The 14275-nt window shown below is 39.7% G+C and overlaps 1 protein-coding gene across 6 annotated transcripts in view; it reads right to left on the reverse strand.

Moving 5' to 3' along the window:
• TLE1 (transducin-like enhancer of split 1 (E(sp1) homolog, Drosophila)) overlaps positions 1 to 14275 on the reverse strand; it is a 134796-nt gene that overhangs the window by 53999 nt on the left and 66522 nt on the right. For 4 of the 6 annotated variants that reach the window (XM_006900201.1, XM_006900204.1, XM_006900206.1 and 1 more), the window contains 2 exons: positions 3885 to 4001; positions 394 to 447 (listed from right to left, as the gene is read on the reverse strand). In XM_006900201.1, the coding sequence (XP_006900263.1) occupies positions 394 to 447; positions 3885 to 4001 (171 nt within the window). The remainder of the gene's footprint in view (positions 1 to 393; positions 448 to 3884; positions 4002 to 14275) is intronic. The other 2 variants (XM_006900205.1, XM_006900202.1) reach the window with 1 other exon arrangement.

Below are 14275 nucleotides of genomic sequence, written 5' to 3' on the forward strand. Positions count from 1 at the left end.
TTCCATTCATTCATTCATTCACTGTTGGGTTAAAAAAAAAAGTTACATATATATGACAGAAAACCTTACCATTTTAATCATCTCAGTGTGTAACTGAGTCACATTACTTATACTCACCATGTTGTGGAACTATCACTACAATATATGTACACAATTCTTCATTATCTCAACAGAAACTCAGTACCCACTAGGCAGTAACTCCCACTGCCCCCACCTCAGGCCATTTTAGCCATTAATCTACTCTGTCTCAATGTATGTACTGATTCTAGAAGTGAAACTGCAGAACTTTCGTCTTTCTAACTTTGGCTTATTTTACTCAAAGTGCTTTCTTCTGATTTGAAACACAGCATTCAATTCACACCGAAGACAGAGTTTGATAATAAGAATGGTTACCTCATTAGACACATCCACAACTAAATTGTCATCGCTTTTGTCACCATCACTATCCTGGGGGGGAAAAAAATATTTTCTCTTAGTAAAGAGCTGAGAAAGGTTGTGAGGTCCAATTCAATTCCTCTTTACAGCCCTAGGTGGCTAACTGGCTAAAATATTCTGAGATGTATCCACAGGCTCCCTCCCACATTCTGCCCTAGGGTATATGATATCAGCTTCCCCCTCTTCTCCCAAGACCTGGAATTACACACTGCCCCAGGCAGAGATTCTGTTGAATAACACAAATTGCATGCAGGTGACAATAATAAGGGCTCAATAAATGTGTGTTAACAGAAGCTCTCCCAAATTTTTTTTTAAAAAAAATGCATATTCCTATGATAGATATGGAATGATACAGGATCTGCAGCAATGGGCTTAAGTTTGTCAAAGATAAGAACAGCATGGGATAGAACAGGGTTGAGATAGGTTATTGATAGGATTGCTCTGAGTTTTCCTTAACTTGTTGGCACTTAACAATTTGTGAGTAATAATTTGTGAGAACTTTCCCCACTGGATTTCAAACAAATGACACCGTTTCCAATCATTCTCTTATGTGTACCATCTACAGTCAGGTGTTCATATAATCTATAATTACAAACAAACTTGTACCATGCTCTTAAAAGGGTTCTGTTGTTGTTAGGTGCTGTCCAGTTGAGTACAACTCATAGTATCACTATGAACAACAGATCTGAAACCTGTCCTATCCTGTGCCATCTTCAATCTCTGGCACACTGGAGCCCACCGCTGCAGTCAGTGTATCATCCCATTAAGGTCTTCCTTCCTCTCTTTCACTGACCATCTTTTGAAGCAAAAGGTCCTTTTACAAGGAATAGCCTCTCCTAACGTCCCAAGGAGAGATGAAGCCTTACCATCTTTGCCTCCAAAAACACTCTGGCTGTTCTTTTTCCAAGACATATCTGTTTCTTCTTTTGGAACTCTATGAGATATTCAATGCTCCTCTCCAAGACTATAGCTCAAAGGCATCAATTCTTCTTGTCATCCTTATTCACTGTGCAGTTCTCAGATATATAGTGAGTGACGGAAAGACCAGGGCCTGAATCAGATGCATCTTCAAACTGACATCCCCAGTCCTCAGTAATTTGGATAGTCTCTGACAACAGACTTGCCCAACACAGTAAGTCTCCTGATCCCAATGACTGCTGATACTAAGTGGTTTCTACATACTTCAAAAAAGAACTCAAAAGAAACAGAAAACTAAAACCAGCAAAGTTGGCTTCTGGCTCTGGAGGGATGGGAAGAATATTGGAGAATATCTGGAGAGCAAATGGAAGTCTTTAATTGTTGAAAAGATTTTAAAAAAGCTCTTTAATGTAATGATCTGATCCTCCTCCATCAAGTTCAAAGAATTCCACTTTATTATAGACTAATAAAATGAACACATACAAAAAGCAGTACACTGTAATAGGTCCAAATTCTCAAAAGAAAAGCCTTTAATATACTATTAAATTCAGTCTCTTACTGCCATTGACAATTCAAAATAGACACATAATGATTGAGACATGTTAATGTAAGTGTCCATGTTGACTCTGAAAGGTCCCTAAGTCCAACCCAGGAAGTTCAACTTCAATGTCTCAAGTGTTCTGTTCTAACAATATCTAAAGCACTATCTGTAGGAGATTGAACTTACTTCCTTCAGTAACATGTTATAAAACATAACTTTCAGTCACTGTTTTAAAAGTTTCACAAAATCCAAGCAGGCCAATTCAATAGCAACATTATAATCAATGAAGAAACTCAGATAATCCAAAATAATAGCATGAAAGAAATATCTTCATTTAACAAAGCAAAAGATGTATACCAAAGAAAGTACTAAAGAATTTTTTTTCTCTTAGGAAAGCCCACAGAGAAGCATAAGTGTTTTCTGGTTATTAAGAACCCCAGCCAACAATGGGGACAGAGGGCTGGAAGAGGGGGATGTAAAATGAAAGGAATTTATGTCAAAAGGGAAAAGTAATTACGGGAAAAATATAAAAATGGCCAAAGTATTCACTAAAGTCAACTGACAAGGGAGGTAGTCCTTGAATGTTCTTTAGTTTCAATCTCAGCTTTATGCTGGACCCTTATGCAAAAACAAGACTTCACAGCACAGTTCTTGTCAACTAAAAGATCTGAAGCCTTTGCCCCAGATTCTCTGCCAGCTTTCCCACCAGCACTCACCTATGGATTCTAGATCATCCAATAATTTAGTTATAATAAGCCTCATGGAGAATAACTAAAAATTGTACACCAGATTTTCAATTAATAACTGGTGTAACATTTGGCTGCTAAGCAAAAGGCAAGAGGGTCAAGTCTACCAAGAGGAACCTCAAAGGTGATCAACTTTCAAAAATCAGCCACTGGAAACCATGCGTAGAAAAGTTACCACTGGCCCATGTGGGGTCCTCTTGAGCCAGGGGAGACAATAGTTACCACAAACAGATCCATGCACAGGGCATTGTCTCTCTACTGCAAATAAGAGGAAGACTGTGTGTAAGAAAGCTCTACCTGGAAGTGGGAGAACCAGCATTTATTCCTGGGATGTTATTATAGTGTAAAGGGGGGAAGAACTCCTGGATCAACAGCCAGTCTTAGAACTTCAGCTCAGGGACGCATGTGAAGAACAGTGAAGATAAGCAGGGATCCTCAGGCTGCCTCAGAATCACTGAGTCAAGATGTGTGCTTTAGTGTCTTAATTCAAAACGCAGATGATACGTTATCATGGAATGGTTGGAAGTTACATGAAAAGCACAGTGTAGTACACAAAAAAATGTTGCCTATTATTACCTACAGATTCAGGCCACAGTAAAGAGCTTTCTCACAGACATCAGCCAAAGACAGACAAAGTGTTCTCCTACTGGTCCAATTTAGCATTTTACTTTTACACTGTTTCTGAGAATGTATCCATCTTAAAACAGACATTTGGGGATATTCTAAGAAACTCCAAGTCACATGTCAGCAGTAATGTTTACGACTCAGAGACCAGTGTCAATGGTCATTTGGCTTGGTCTGCTTCCCTCTGGAATGTGGTCTTAATTAGATCTGTGTCAGAGTCCTCACTCCTCCAACCAGTTGTGAGATCTCAGGCAGAGTGTGACACCAAAACGTCTACTCTGATTATTTTAGCAGAGCCAGCCACAAAATTTGAAGACCCAGGATAAAATGCAAAGGTCCTTGTTAAAAAACTGGAATTTGAAAATGATACCAATAGAACTAAGAGCAAGGACCTATACAAGTGTCCAAGTCCCGTGACCAGAAAGTTGGTTCCTCTTACATGTAAGTAAGGCAGAAAACCTACAATGTAGCGCCACCCTAAAGGGAAATAACATCTTCTGGTATAAGAAATATAAAGTCGTTACGGTATTAAAGAGAAATACATTTATTGCTGAGACAGAATTCTTCTATTTAAAAGTAAGGAAAAAGGCTGGTGGCATTTAAGTCCTTTCTTCACTTACATAGTGGCTGGAGTCCTTGTCATCCACCTTTCTTTTTTTGATGTCGCTGGAAAACTCGGGCCCATTTCTGCGTTTATCTGTGCCTCTTAGACTATCTGGTACCAAGAGGGAATTACTCTGGAAGAAAAGGGAAAAAAAAATTAATCAAAGTTTTCTCCCCAATTCTCTTTGTCTATAGGAAAACTCTTTAGAAATGTGATACTGACACAAGCTTTCATTCCATTTAATTTGTCTGATCAGAAGACTCTGATGGCAAACATTTATAGAGGTTTATGCATTTAAAAGTGGAACCCTACAAAGCCTGGTGGATCCTTCAGGCCCTATTCATTGAAAATATTCTCGTCTTCTATTTACTGTTAGAAGAATGGGACCTTGCTGTTTATAGGGATGTGTTTTTATTGTCCCCCACTGTGACTTCCTGGCCAGGAATATAAATGGCCTATGAGTAAAACTTGAGATTACGCTATTAGACATATTCTATAAACTGTATGAGAGTCACTTTGAGCCACTCTTAAAAAGCACAAAGGAAGCGAGTGGGATTAACAGCACGGCTTCCTGAAAGGCAAATCACATTTTCCACAGCGACAATGAAGGAATTCTTTTGAATTCCCTTAATTTATTGTTGAAAATAATATTTCGTGTTCTTCGCCAACAGCACTGAAATTTAAGATGCAAAGCAGGAATTTAGGCTAGAGAATCTTTAATAGAAGATACTTTCATTCGCATATACTGAGCACAAACTGTTGACCCACAGAAAACAGGCATTTTAGGTATTTTGGGGTCATATGACATGATCTGACATCCTTTCAATGCCCATCTCCCCTCAGGGTAAAGTATCAGAACATGTTACAATGAGTTCTTTTAAGTGCTTGATTAGCATATGCAAGGGGGGCAATTTGTTCAGTGATGTGTTAATGCTTTGAACAAAGCTGAGTGAGCTGTGCAAAAACCTTCCTTTCACAAAGCCCAGAACACCCCAATTCCTGAAACAGGACTGAGAACCAGAAAGGGTGTATAGGCCAAGAGAAACATAGGGTACATATCTATATCACAATTTAAAATAACAGGGAGTTGAGAAACCTCTAAATTACTAGATTGTAAGGAATGCAACTTGCAGTGCTAAGCAGGAAAAAAAAATTTTCTAGTACACTTTTAAAACTCTAGGTCTTCATGCCACATCAGCCTTACAGAACAAGTCAAGGTGACTGATTTTAAAATTTCTCCTGGGAAAATGGTGGATACCACCCTGGTGCAGTCTCAACTCATCCCATGCACATTAATCAAGTTGAGACTGACCGACTGCAACCCTACTATATCACTGACTGCCAAGAGAACAAACAGGTCTGCCCTGAAGAGGGTGGAACCAGAAGCTCCATTTCATATACTTTAGGCCATGTTGCCAGGAGGGACCAATCCTTGAAGAAGGATTAGAAGGGTGGCGGAACAGCACAGTAGAAGACCCTAGATGAGAGGGACTGACACAATGACTGGGGCAGGTGTGTCGAAAACAGTGAGACTGGATGAGAATAGGGCTAGAGTTGCTATAAATCACAGGAAACGCTTCAGAGTTTTGCTTCCAAGGCTGTCGGTCTTTACATTTAATGTAAATGCCATTTATTTCTCCCTTGGAATGGCTGGCATGTTTGAACTGCTGACTCTTCAGATAGCAGTCAAGCATTTTAACTACTGGTGCTGCATGCCCTCAAAGTTGGAACCAACCCATAGCTGACTCTCCAGTAGGTTTTCAGAGGCAGTTAACTGCAGAGGAGTGGGACTGGGCAGGGGAGATAGCCCATCTTTCTCCCACAGAGAAGCTAGTAGATTCGAACCAAGTGTCTATGGGTTGCTAGTCCAACTCTCTGCCTTTAGGCCACCAGAGCTCACTGTACTTGGACCAAAAGGGAATCTGAAGCCCTCTGTGTCCACTCTAGAGGTAGTCTCTAAATCTAACTCTTTTATTCATGACCATTTGAGCTAAACAAATGGCAGGAAGGAGGCTTACAAAAAAGACAGGAAGAAACATAGCAATTCAATATAAAACAGCTCCTTAGTAATGTGAGTAATGTCTCCACCACAGTGAGTGTTGGGAGGGGCTGAAAGGTGAGCTTGTTGGATCGTTAATTATCTTGAGAACCGTCTGCTAAACACTAAGACTTCTAATTCAAAGCCTGAGAAAGGGCACAAAGACTTAAAAAAAAAAAGGTGGTACAGTCATACAATGGAATAGTATGCAGCACTAATGAGCAAAGGTTTAGAAAAATCCTATATAACATGGGAAAACGTAGAGAGCATTATGATCAGTGAACTAATGTAGTCTCCAAAGAACAAATACTGCATATGACCATTCTTATAAAAACAGAAGAATAACTAGTTAAGAGAAGGGGCAGAGGAGCTGAGAGCGGGGAGAAGAGGAACTCATGAGGTCACAGAGTTTAGTGGGCAGGGACAGGGTGAAGGGATTAGGAAAGATTCAGTAGGGACCTGAAAAGACAGGGTAACTAACAGTGGACATAGATCACTGGTGATTAATTTTATAAAAAAAGTATGGGAATAATTCTATGAAACACAATGTGAACTAAAGAATGCACGCAAAAAAAAAGCCTTCAAGATCTAACAGGCAAGAAACTAAACCCGGACAAACCAGACTGCTCACATATATAAAAGAGTTTAAACACAACTAGCTGTTTTCATAGATGACCCTTGGTCAGGTTTCTAAGGTTGCATAGAAGGAGTCTGCCCATCTTTCTCCCAAGGAGCTTGCTCCCTAGTCTGTACACAGTATCTCTCTGGCTGTTCAAATTCACCACGCTAATTTTTAATGCCTTGTGTTTAGTGATGTCTAGTAGTGCAAATGTACAACTCTACTTCTGCTAGAAATAATGCAATTTTTAGGGCTGGAAATTGAAGATTGTTCAGTTCTGATTTTTATGTTTGAAGTTATTTTAATCGCAATTCTCTCAGGAGTAGGAAGGGCTGTTACTAGAATGGGTTTCAAAAGCTCTAAGAGTTCTTCTGGTGCCATGGTAGCTCAGTGGTAGAACTCTCACCTTCCATGTGGGGGACTTGTGTTCAATTTCTGGCCACTGTACTTGGTGCACAGCCACTACCTATGCCAGCAGAGGCTTCCTGTGCATTACTAGGATACCAGACAGATCTGACAGTTTCCAGACCAAGGGGACACAATTATGCAGAAATGAGTGGTGATCAACTTCTCAGTATTAGTCAATAAAAACAAGAAGGGTTACAATGGTCCAATAGCATTATGCATGGGCTCCCCACGAGTTGGTACCTCTAAATGTGGTTCAAAATAAATTCAACTTGTTGTTGTTGCATCAGGACAGACTCACAGTTGACCCTCCAGCGGGTTTTTGGAGCCTATAAATCACATGGAGAAGAATGCCCATTTTTTTCTCCCATGGTGAACTGAAAGCATCTGCTTTTGGGTGGGAAATGCCACTCCTTACCCACCTAGGATATCCAAACTCCCAGAGCACAAATCTGGTAAAGACCCGTAATTAACATACTTGCTTTCACCTAAAGACTATGAATCAAATGTCTCATCATATCTCTGAAGGTGTTAAATTGGTTCAAATGAAGGCTGCCAATAGTGGTCCAGAAAAGAATTAAGAAAGATCAGGAGACTGAAATTTCTGTCTAAGCCACGAGCAAGGTTTTTCATGTGAGGCAGCTCCATCAAAAATGTGCCTCATCTCTTCACTCTTCTTATTCCCATGAACCCAATGTTGCGTGGGCTTGCTCCTTATTTCCTCCAGCCCTTTAACACTGTGTCCATTGTTTTTGGTAAACAGTCTCAGCCCGACCTGCATGGGCAGCATCAGCAACTGTTACAGCTTTTTAACTGCTGCTTTGGTGACCTGAATCTCAGTGGCTTTTTCATTCCCTCGCCATAAACCCCTAATCTTAACAATATCAATGAATTTCTTGAGATACCAAAAGTATTCTTTTCTCTTGTTTTGTCCTTAAGAAACATCAAATGTTTCTGAGGACTCAGGTATAGAAACCAGTTGTTTTGATGGTCATAACAGGAGCTGATTTACATGTATTTTCAGAAGAGATTATATTTTTGAAATGACTAAAAATACATCCATCTAAGATTTAAATTTTATCCTAGATTATATGTAACTACATATTAATAACAACATAGTATTTAAGATCGTATTAAAAGAAAGAACCTATATTTCTCTTTAAAAGTTACGCATTCAAAGGGGGGAGGGGAAGGGGCAGAGGGAGGAAATTATGCAACAAGGAATGAATATTTTTTTAAAAAAGAAAATGACACCACAACAAGATAAAGGTAAATAATCCAACTGAAAAATGAGCATAGGATATGAACAGACACTTCACCAAAGAAGACATTCAGATGGCTAACAAGCATATGAAGAAATGTTCAAAATCTCTAGCTCTAAGAGAGATGTAAATCAAAACAACTATGAGATATCATCTCACCCCAGTCAGAATAGCAAAATTTAACAGAACAGCAAGCAACAAATGCTGGCGAGGTTGTGGAGAAACTGGAACCCTTATTCACTGTTGGTGGAAGTGTAAAATGGTGCAACCATTGTGCAAGGCAGTGTGGCGCTTTCTCAAAAAGTTGTAAATAGAGATACCATTTAACCCAGCAATTCCACTACTAGGAATATACCCCAAAGAGACCATAAATGACATCCAAGCAGAGATATGTACACCCATGTTTATCACGGCTTTGTTCACAATAGGAAGGATTTGGAAACAACCTAAGCGCCCATCAACAAATGAATGGCTAGAGAAGCTGTGGTATACTCACACAATGGAATACTAAACTGCACTGAAGAACGAGGAACTCATACAATATTATTCAAAATGGGTGACCCTGGAGGACATTATGCTGAGCGAAGTATCTGAGTCACAAAAGGACATATACTGCATGGTGCCTCTGTTGTAAAACAGGACTGACATCGGGGTTGGGGGGGAGACTGAGAAAGATGGGTTCAATAATGTATACTGTATTGAAACAGATGTGGGAGAAAATTGTTTAAAAGGGATATGTGATTAGGAATTTTTGTCATGACAGGAGTCCAGAGCAAAGTCTGCACAGTGGAAGAGACCTGGGGGAGGGTTTGTAAAACAATGAAAGAATTTTTCTTTTACTTTTCTAAGAGGGTAGTGTACTAGGGGGGAAGGTTGGGAGGGGAGAAAAGTGCAACAATGAATGAATGGAAATCCAAAGTCTCTGTAAATTTTCATCGAAATGAATAATAAATTTAAAGAAAACAAAAAAGAAAATGAACTGGGGGAGGAGGCAGGTAGAGGAGGGAGAAAAATGAATACAAAAATGAGGGCAATAATGAATTAATGAAAATCCAACTTTTCTGTAAACTTCTGATAAAATCACAATTAAAACGAAACTTTTTAAGATTTAAAGAAATTGGAAAATGTGCCCTGTTCATGGACAGAAAATCTCAATATTGTGAAAATTACAATCCTACCAAAAGCCAATATACATGTTCAATACAAATCCAATTTAAATACCAAATTCCTTTTTCAAGGAGATAGAAAGGAAAATTATCAAATTTGAGAGGCAAGAGACCCTGAATAAGTAAAACACAGAGAAACAAAAATAAGGTAGGAGGCATAGCACTCCCTGACCTCAAAACCTACTACATAGCAGTGGTAACCAAAACAGCATGGTACTGGTACAGTAATGACAGGCACATAGACCAATGTCAACAGAACAGAATTGAGAATCCAGAAACAGACCCAGCTATCTATGGTCAACTGATATTTCACAAGGAAATGAAAGCTATCAATTGGGGAAATGATAACCTCTTCAACAAATGGTGCTGGCAAAACTGGACTTCCACCTGCAGAAAGCTGAAACAGGATCCACATCTCACACCATACACAAAAATCAATTCAAGGTAGATTAGAGGCCTGGGAGGAAAGCCAAAAACCGTAACGTTCATAAGAAACAAACTGTGATAAAACTTAGAAGCGCTATTCCAAGGTATAAAGAGACTGCCAACTACAACCAGAAATGTACAATCTAAAGGGGATAACATTGATGCAAGGAACCTTCTAGAGATTTAATCCATGTGTGCATTAAAAACTTTTTCCAAGAGGATGAAAAGAAAGCCTACAGACTGGGAACAAACATTTGGTAATAACATCTCAGACAAGAGTCTTATAACAAAAGTTTACAGAATACTCCTGGGCCTCTACAGGAAAAAGACTGATAACCCAATTACAAAATGGGCAAAAGACATGGTAAGAATTTTCACAGAGGAAGATATTAGAATGGCAACCAGACACATGAAGAAATGTTCCAAATCACTGGCAGCAAGACAGATATACTAAGAAAGAAGAAATTTACCTATGGTAAATAAGTTCTCTTTTTATCAAAGTGCTTCCCATTCCTGAAGTCATTAAAAATGACTTTTAAACTCAATTTACGTACAGTGACTACTGGGTCCCCCGTGCTTACTGCTTGAAATCCACAATGGCTCTCTAATCTTATCATGCTTAACCCTACAATGTGACAAACTTGTGCCTAATGATGTTTCTCTGCTTTAGCTCTCCCCTGACCCCTGTCAACATTTGCTATGTGCCATCAAGTAGGCCCAAATTATAGTAAACTCTCCTTCACAATGAACAAGCCAGCACCCAATCCTGCCCTGTCCTCGTGACTGGTTGCAGAGCACACTGCTGTGGTCTATAAGGCTTTCATGAGTTGATTTTTAGAAGCCCACTGGCAGGCCTTTGTTCTGAGCCTATCTTAGCCTGGAAGTCCTGCTGAAAATTACTCCGCATCATCCCACTTGCAAGCTTCCGCAGACAGCTGAGTGGTGACTGGGCATGAGGCACCTGGTTAGCAATGAATGGTTGGTATCTCAACTGGAAGGCAAGAATTTTACCACTGAAACCCCACTGTCTCTGTTTTATATGCCTACACTACAGAAAAATGTGATAAATGTTTTACAACCTGCTCTAAAATGAGCTGAGAAGTCTTAGATTTCTTCTGTTATATTTATGAACTTTGGCATCCATAATATCCACATTTTTTCTAAACATCTACAAAGATCATTTTTCTAAACCTCTACAAAGATCAACGAGAAGTCCTGGCCCCTAAACCAGCACAGCTTTCACGTCATTCTAGCCATGATGGGTCCATGGGCCCTCTTGAACACAGACATATCTGCCCAGGGTCTCTATTTTCAATGATGAGAATATATCAACCAGCATGTATCAAGCCAAGTTCATTTTTCAAATATTTATTTGCCAAAAAACTATTTAACTATATGCATCAAGGTTTGATCATCATGAGAACTTATGTTACCACACTGACTGAATGAACTACTCAAATTTCTAGTCAAGATAACTCAAAGGTTTGATTCACCTAGCAGCTGGTAAAAATGAAATAATTGCAGAACTTTTCAAACAATGTAAACACTGGGCAGACACCTATCACAAATGTCCCAAGGCCTAGGATTTCTAGGCTGTGTATAGGTTTTCCTTTGTTTTGAAATTATGTTAGGAATTAAACAAAATCATCTTATATATCGCACATCTACAAGAAGTCAAAATAGAAGTTATATAGCCCACAGGGAATATGACAGATCTGGGCCAAGTCAAGGTCTAAAAACACACGATGTTTTCAAAATAAACTAAAATTCTCTCTTTGAACAAAGGTTGGATGATGCTGTACTACATTTCATGTATTATATACACATATGGGTATAGACCAAAATAAAAGAGTAAAAGGCAAGGCATATACAGGAGGTCAAAAGGCTCATTTCTATGCTCAAAATCACTAGTAATAAGAGAAATGCTAATCAAAACCACAGTGAGATACCATCTCACCCCAGTAGCAGTGGCAAAGTTTAACAGGATAGAAAGTAATAGAAGGATATGGCGAGATAGAACTCTTATTGTGTAATGGTACAACCACTCTGGAAGGCAGTTTGGCGCTTCCTCAAAAAGCTGAACAGAAATTCCCTATGACTCAGCTACTCCACTGCTTGGAAAATACCCGGAGAAAATGCTTATAGCAGCATTATTCACCATCACAAAAATATTGAAACAGCCCAGATGTCCAACCACAATTGAATGGATTAAGAAACTATGGTACATTTACACACAGAATACTACTCAGCACACAGGAGCAATGATTCTGTAAATTATTACCTAACTTGTGAGGGACTGGAGAGCATTATGCTGAGTGAATAATACAGTCCCACAAGGACAAAAACTGTATAAAACCATTACTGCACTATGAGTATGAGGACCCAAGGGGGGGAGGGTTGAAGCACAGGGTTGAGAATGGGTAATGGGGGATTAATTATGCCATAGTATAATTTGATGGGAAGGGGTGAGGGAAATGGGAAGGATCTGGAGTGAAAAATAATGTATTTTAATTTTGTAAATAAACTAGTATAAAAAATGTAAAACAATGTATATGAATGCTCACATGAAACACAATATAAATGAAAGCTGTATAAAAAATTGTGTATGAATGAAATATTTTGTTAAAAATGTTCATTTCTAGGGGAGCACTGGTGGCCTACTGGCAAGAAGTTGCACTTGCAATCCCAGAAGAACACGGTTCAAATCCACCAGATGCTCTGCTGGAGAAGGAGGGGCAATCAGTCGGATCTGATTTGATGGAACACACACACAAAATAATAAAAAAAAAAAATGCTCATTTCTAGAGACAAGAAACTCAATTGTCCTTGAGATGAAGTCAACTCACAGCTGAAGCTCCGGCAGGCTTCCAACAGCTATGAAGTGAACAGGAGGAGACTTCTCAACGCTCTCCAGAGAAGCAGCTCACTGTTGATTCAAACTCCCAGAGTGGCATCTCCTTTGTTAACAGCCCAATGTCCTACGGACTACACCAACACAGCTTCTTCAAGAGAGGGTTCTAAAGACCTGTTTGCCTGAAAGGCATTCTATTTAGGCGGAGATACTGACTCGAGGAGGCACAAGAACAGGGAAAACAATGGATGAGAACATTCTCAGGAAAATTTTATTTCTTTTCCTGTTGTGGGTAAAGATAGACTCATTCCTAAATCAGCGGCAGTAAGGGTGGGCGGCGGGACAGTAAGGTCAGGCTTAGGGAGCAAGAGCTTGTAACAGATCTTCTAATATCACATCATACCCTGCGTCCACTGGCTTGAGTGGTGGAACCCAGAATCACACTCCAGGCATCAGTTCAGAGGAATTAAAACCATGCTTTCTAAAAACACCAAATGGCTGAATAGAAGTGACAGAGTCACAACACAGTGATTTAATGTCACAAAATTCCACTTAAATAAAATTATGCCGTTCCAAAGTCAGACCTGTCTGTAAGAACTTTCAGCACAACCAGAAGAGTCTCCTGATATTCAAAGGGTGCAGCTTTGAGTAAAAATAAAACCTCCAGATTTGGACTTTGAATTACGTGCGTCCTCAGTGTGGACAATGAAGATTTAGAGCACTTCCATGCTCTCAATCCTGGCCAAGATGAAGGTAGCAAAATCCCAGCTGCCACAACAAAGACAAAAACCAATCGTTCAGTCTTGTGTCTAGAATTTTACTTTTCCTGAGCAAATGAACAGGAATAGTATACGAATATATTTTAGACGATGATTCCAAAAAGTATGAAAGCAAGCAAGCTTAAGGGAACATTACATTGTCAGTGCTGCTGAATGCTTGTTACAAAGTCTTCGGGTATCCTGGGACTCAAAGCCACTCTTCTGCCAACCAAGCCTAAAACCCTGAAAGCATCGGCAGCAAATCTAAAAGGAAAACCCACTCATGGATACAGCCAAAGCTAGACAGGTTTCCCTAATGTGAAAATAAAACACATTATTCAAATAGTCCCTTTCGCTGCCATGCTGATTCCTCTTGGGAACTGGCTCCTCCCTGCAGGAAAGTACGTGTGTCAGAGGTACAGACTGGAAGCTCATGACACTTCATTTATCCTCAGTTACACTCAGGCAGTGGGAACCTAATTTGCTAGCACTCTCTCTCCACTGTCAATTAACTTCTCGGCGAACATTAAAACAATTAGGCAACAACGCACCCCGTCACATCTGTGTGCCTTCCCATCCACACCTGGTGCCAATTAAGCGATCACCCTTCACTGTACTTTTTGCTGCAGTCCGATTGGTCACTCACCTGGCATCTCAGCCAACAGTTTTCTTAATCCATAACACTGCTGGGAACCTCACCTATTAACACGAAGAAAGTAAAAATGCATACACTCAGCAACAAACCACCTCACACGTCTCAAGTCCTGGCTTACAGTTCCATTGTCTAGTTTATATAGTTTACATGTAAAATTTGAAAGCCACAATGTACCCCAAATTAACCTAACAACCGGCACACCCTGCCTCACAGGTCTTTTCCCATAC

The sequence above is a fragment of the Elephantulus edwardii genome, unplaced genomic scaffold (assembly GCF_000299155.1).
Source record: "Elephantulus edwardii isolate Elephantulus edwardi_28Jun2011 unplaced genomic scaffold, EleEdw1.0 scaffold00277, whole genome shotgun sequence".
In the NCBI taxonomy this organism is placed as follows: Eukaryota; Metazoa; Chordata; class Mammalia; order Macroscelidea; family Macroscelididae; genus Elephantulus; species Elephantulus edwardii.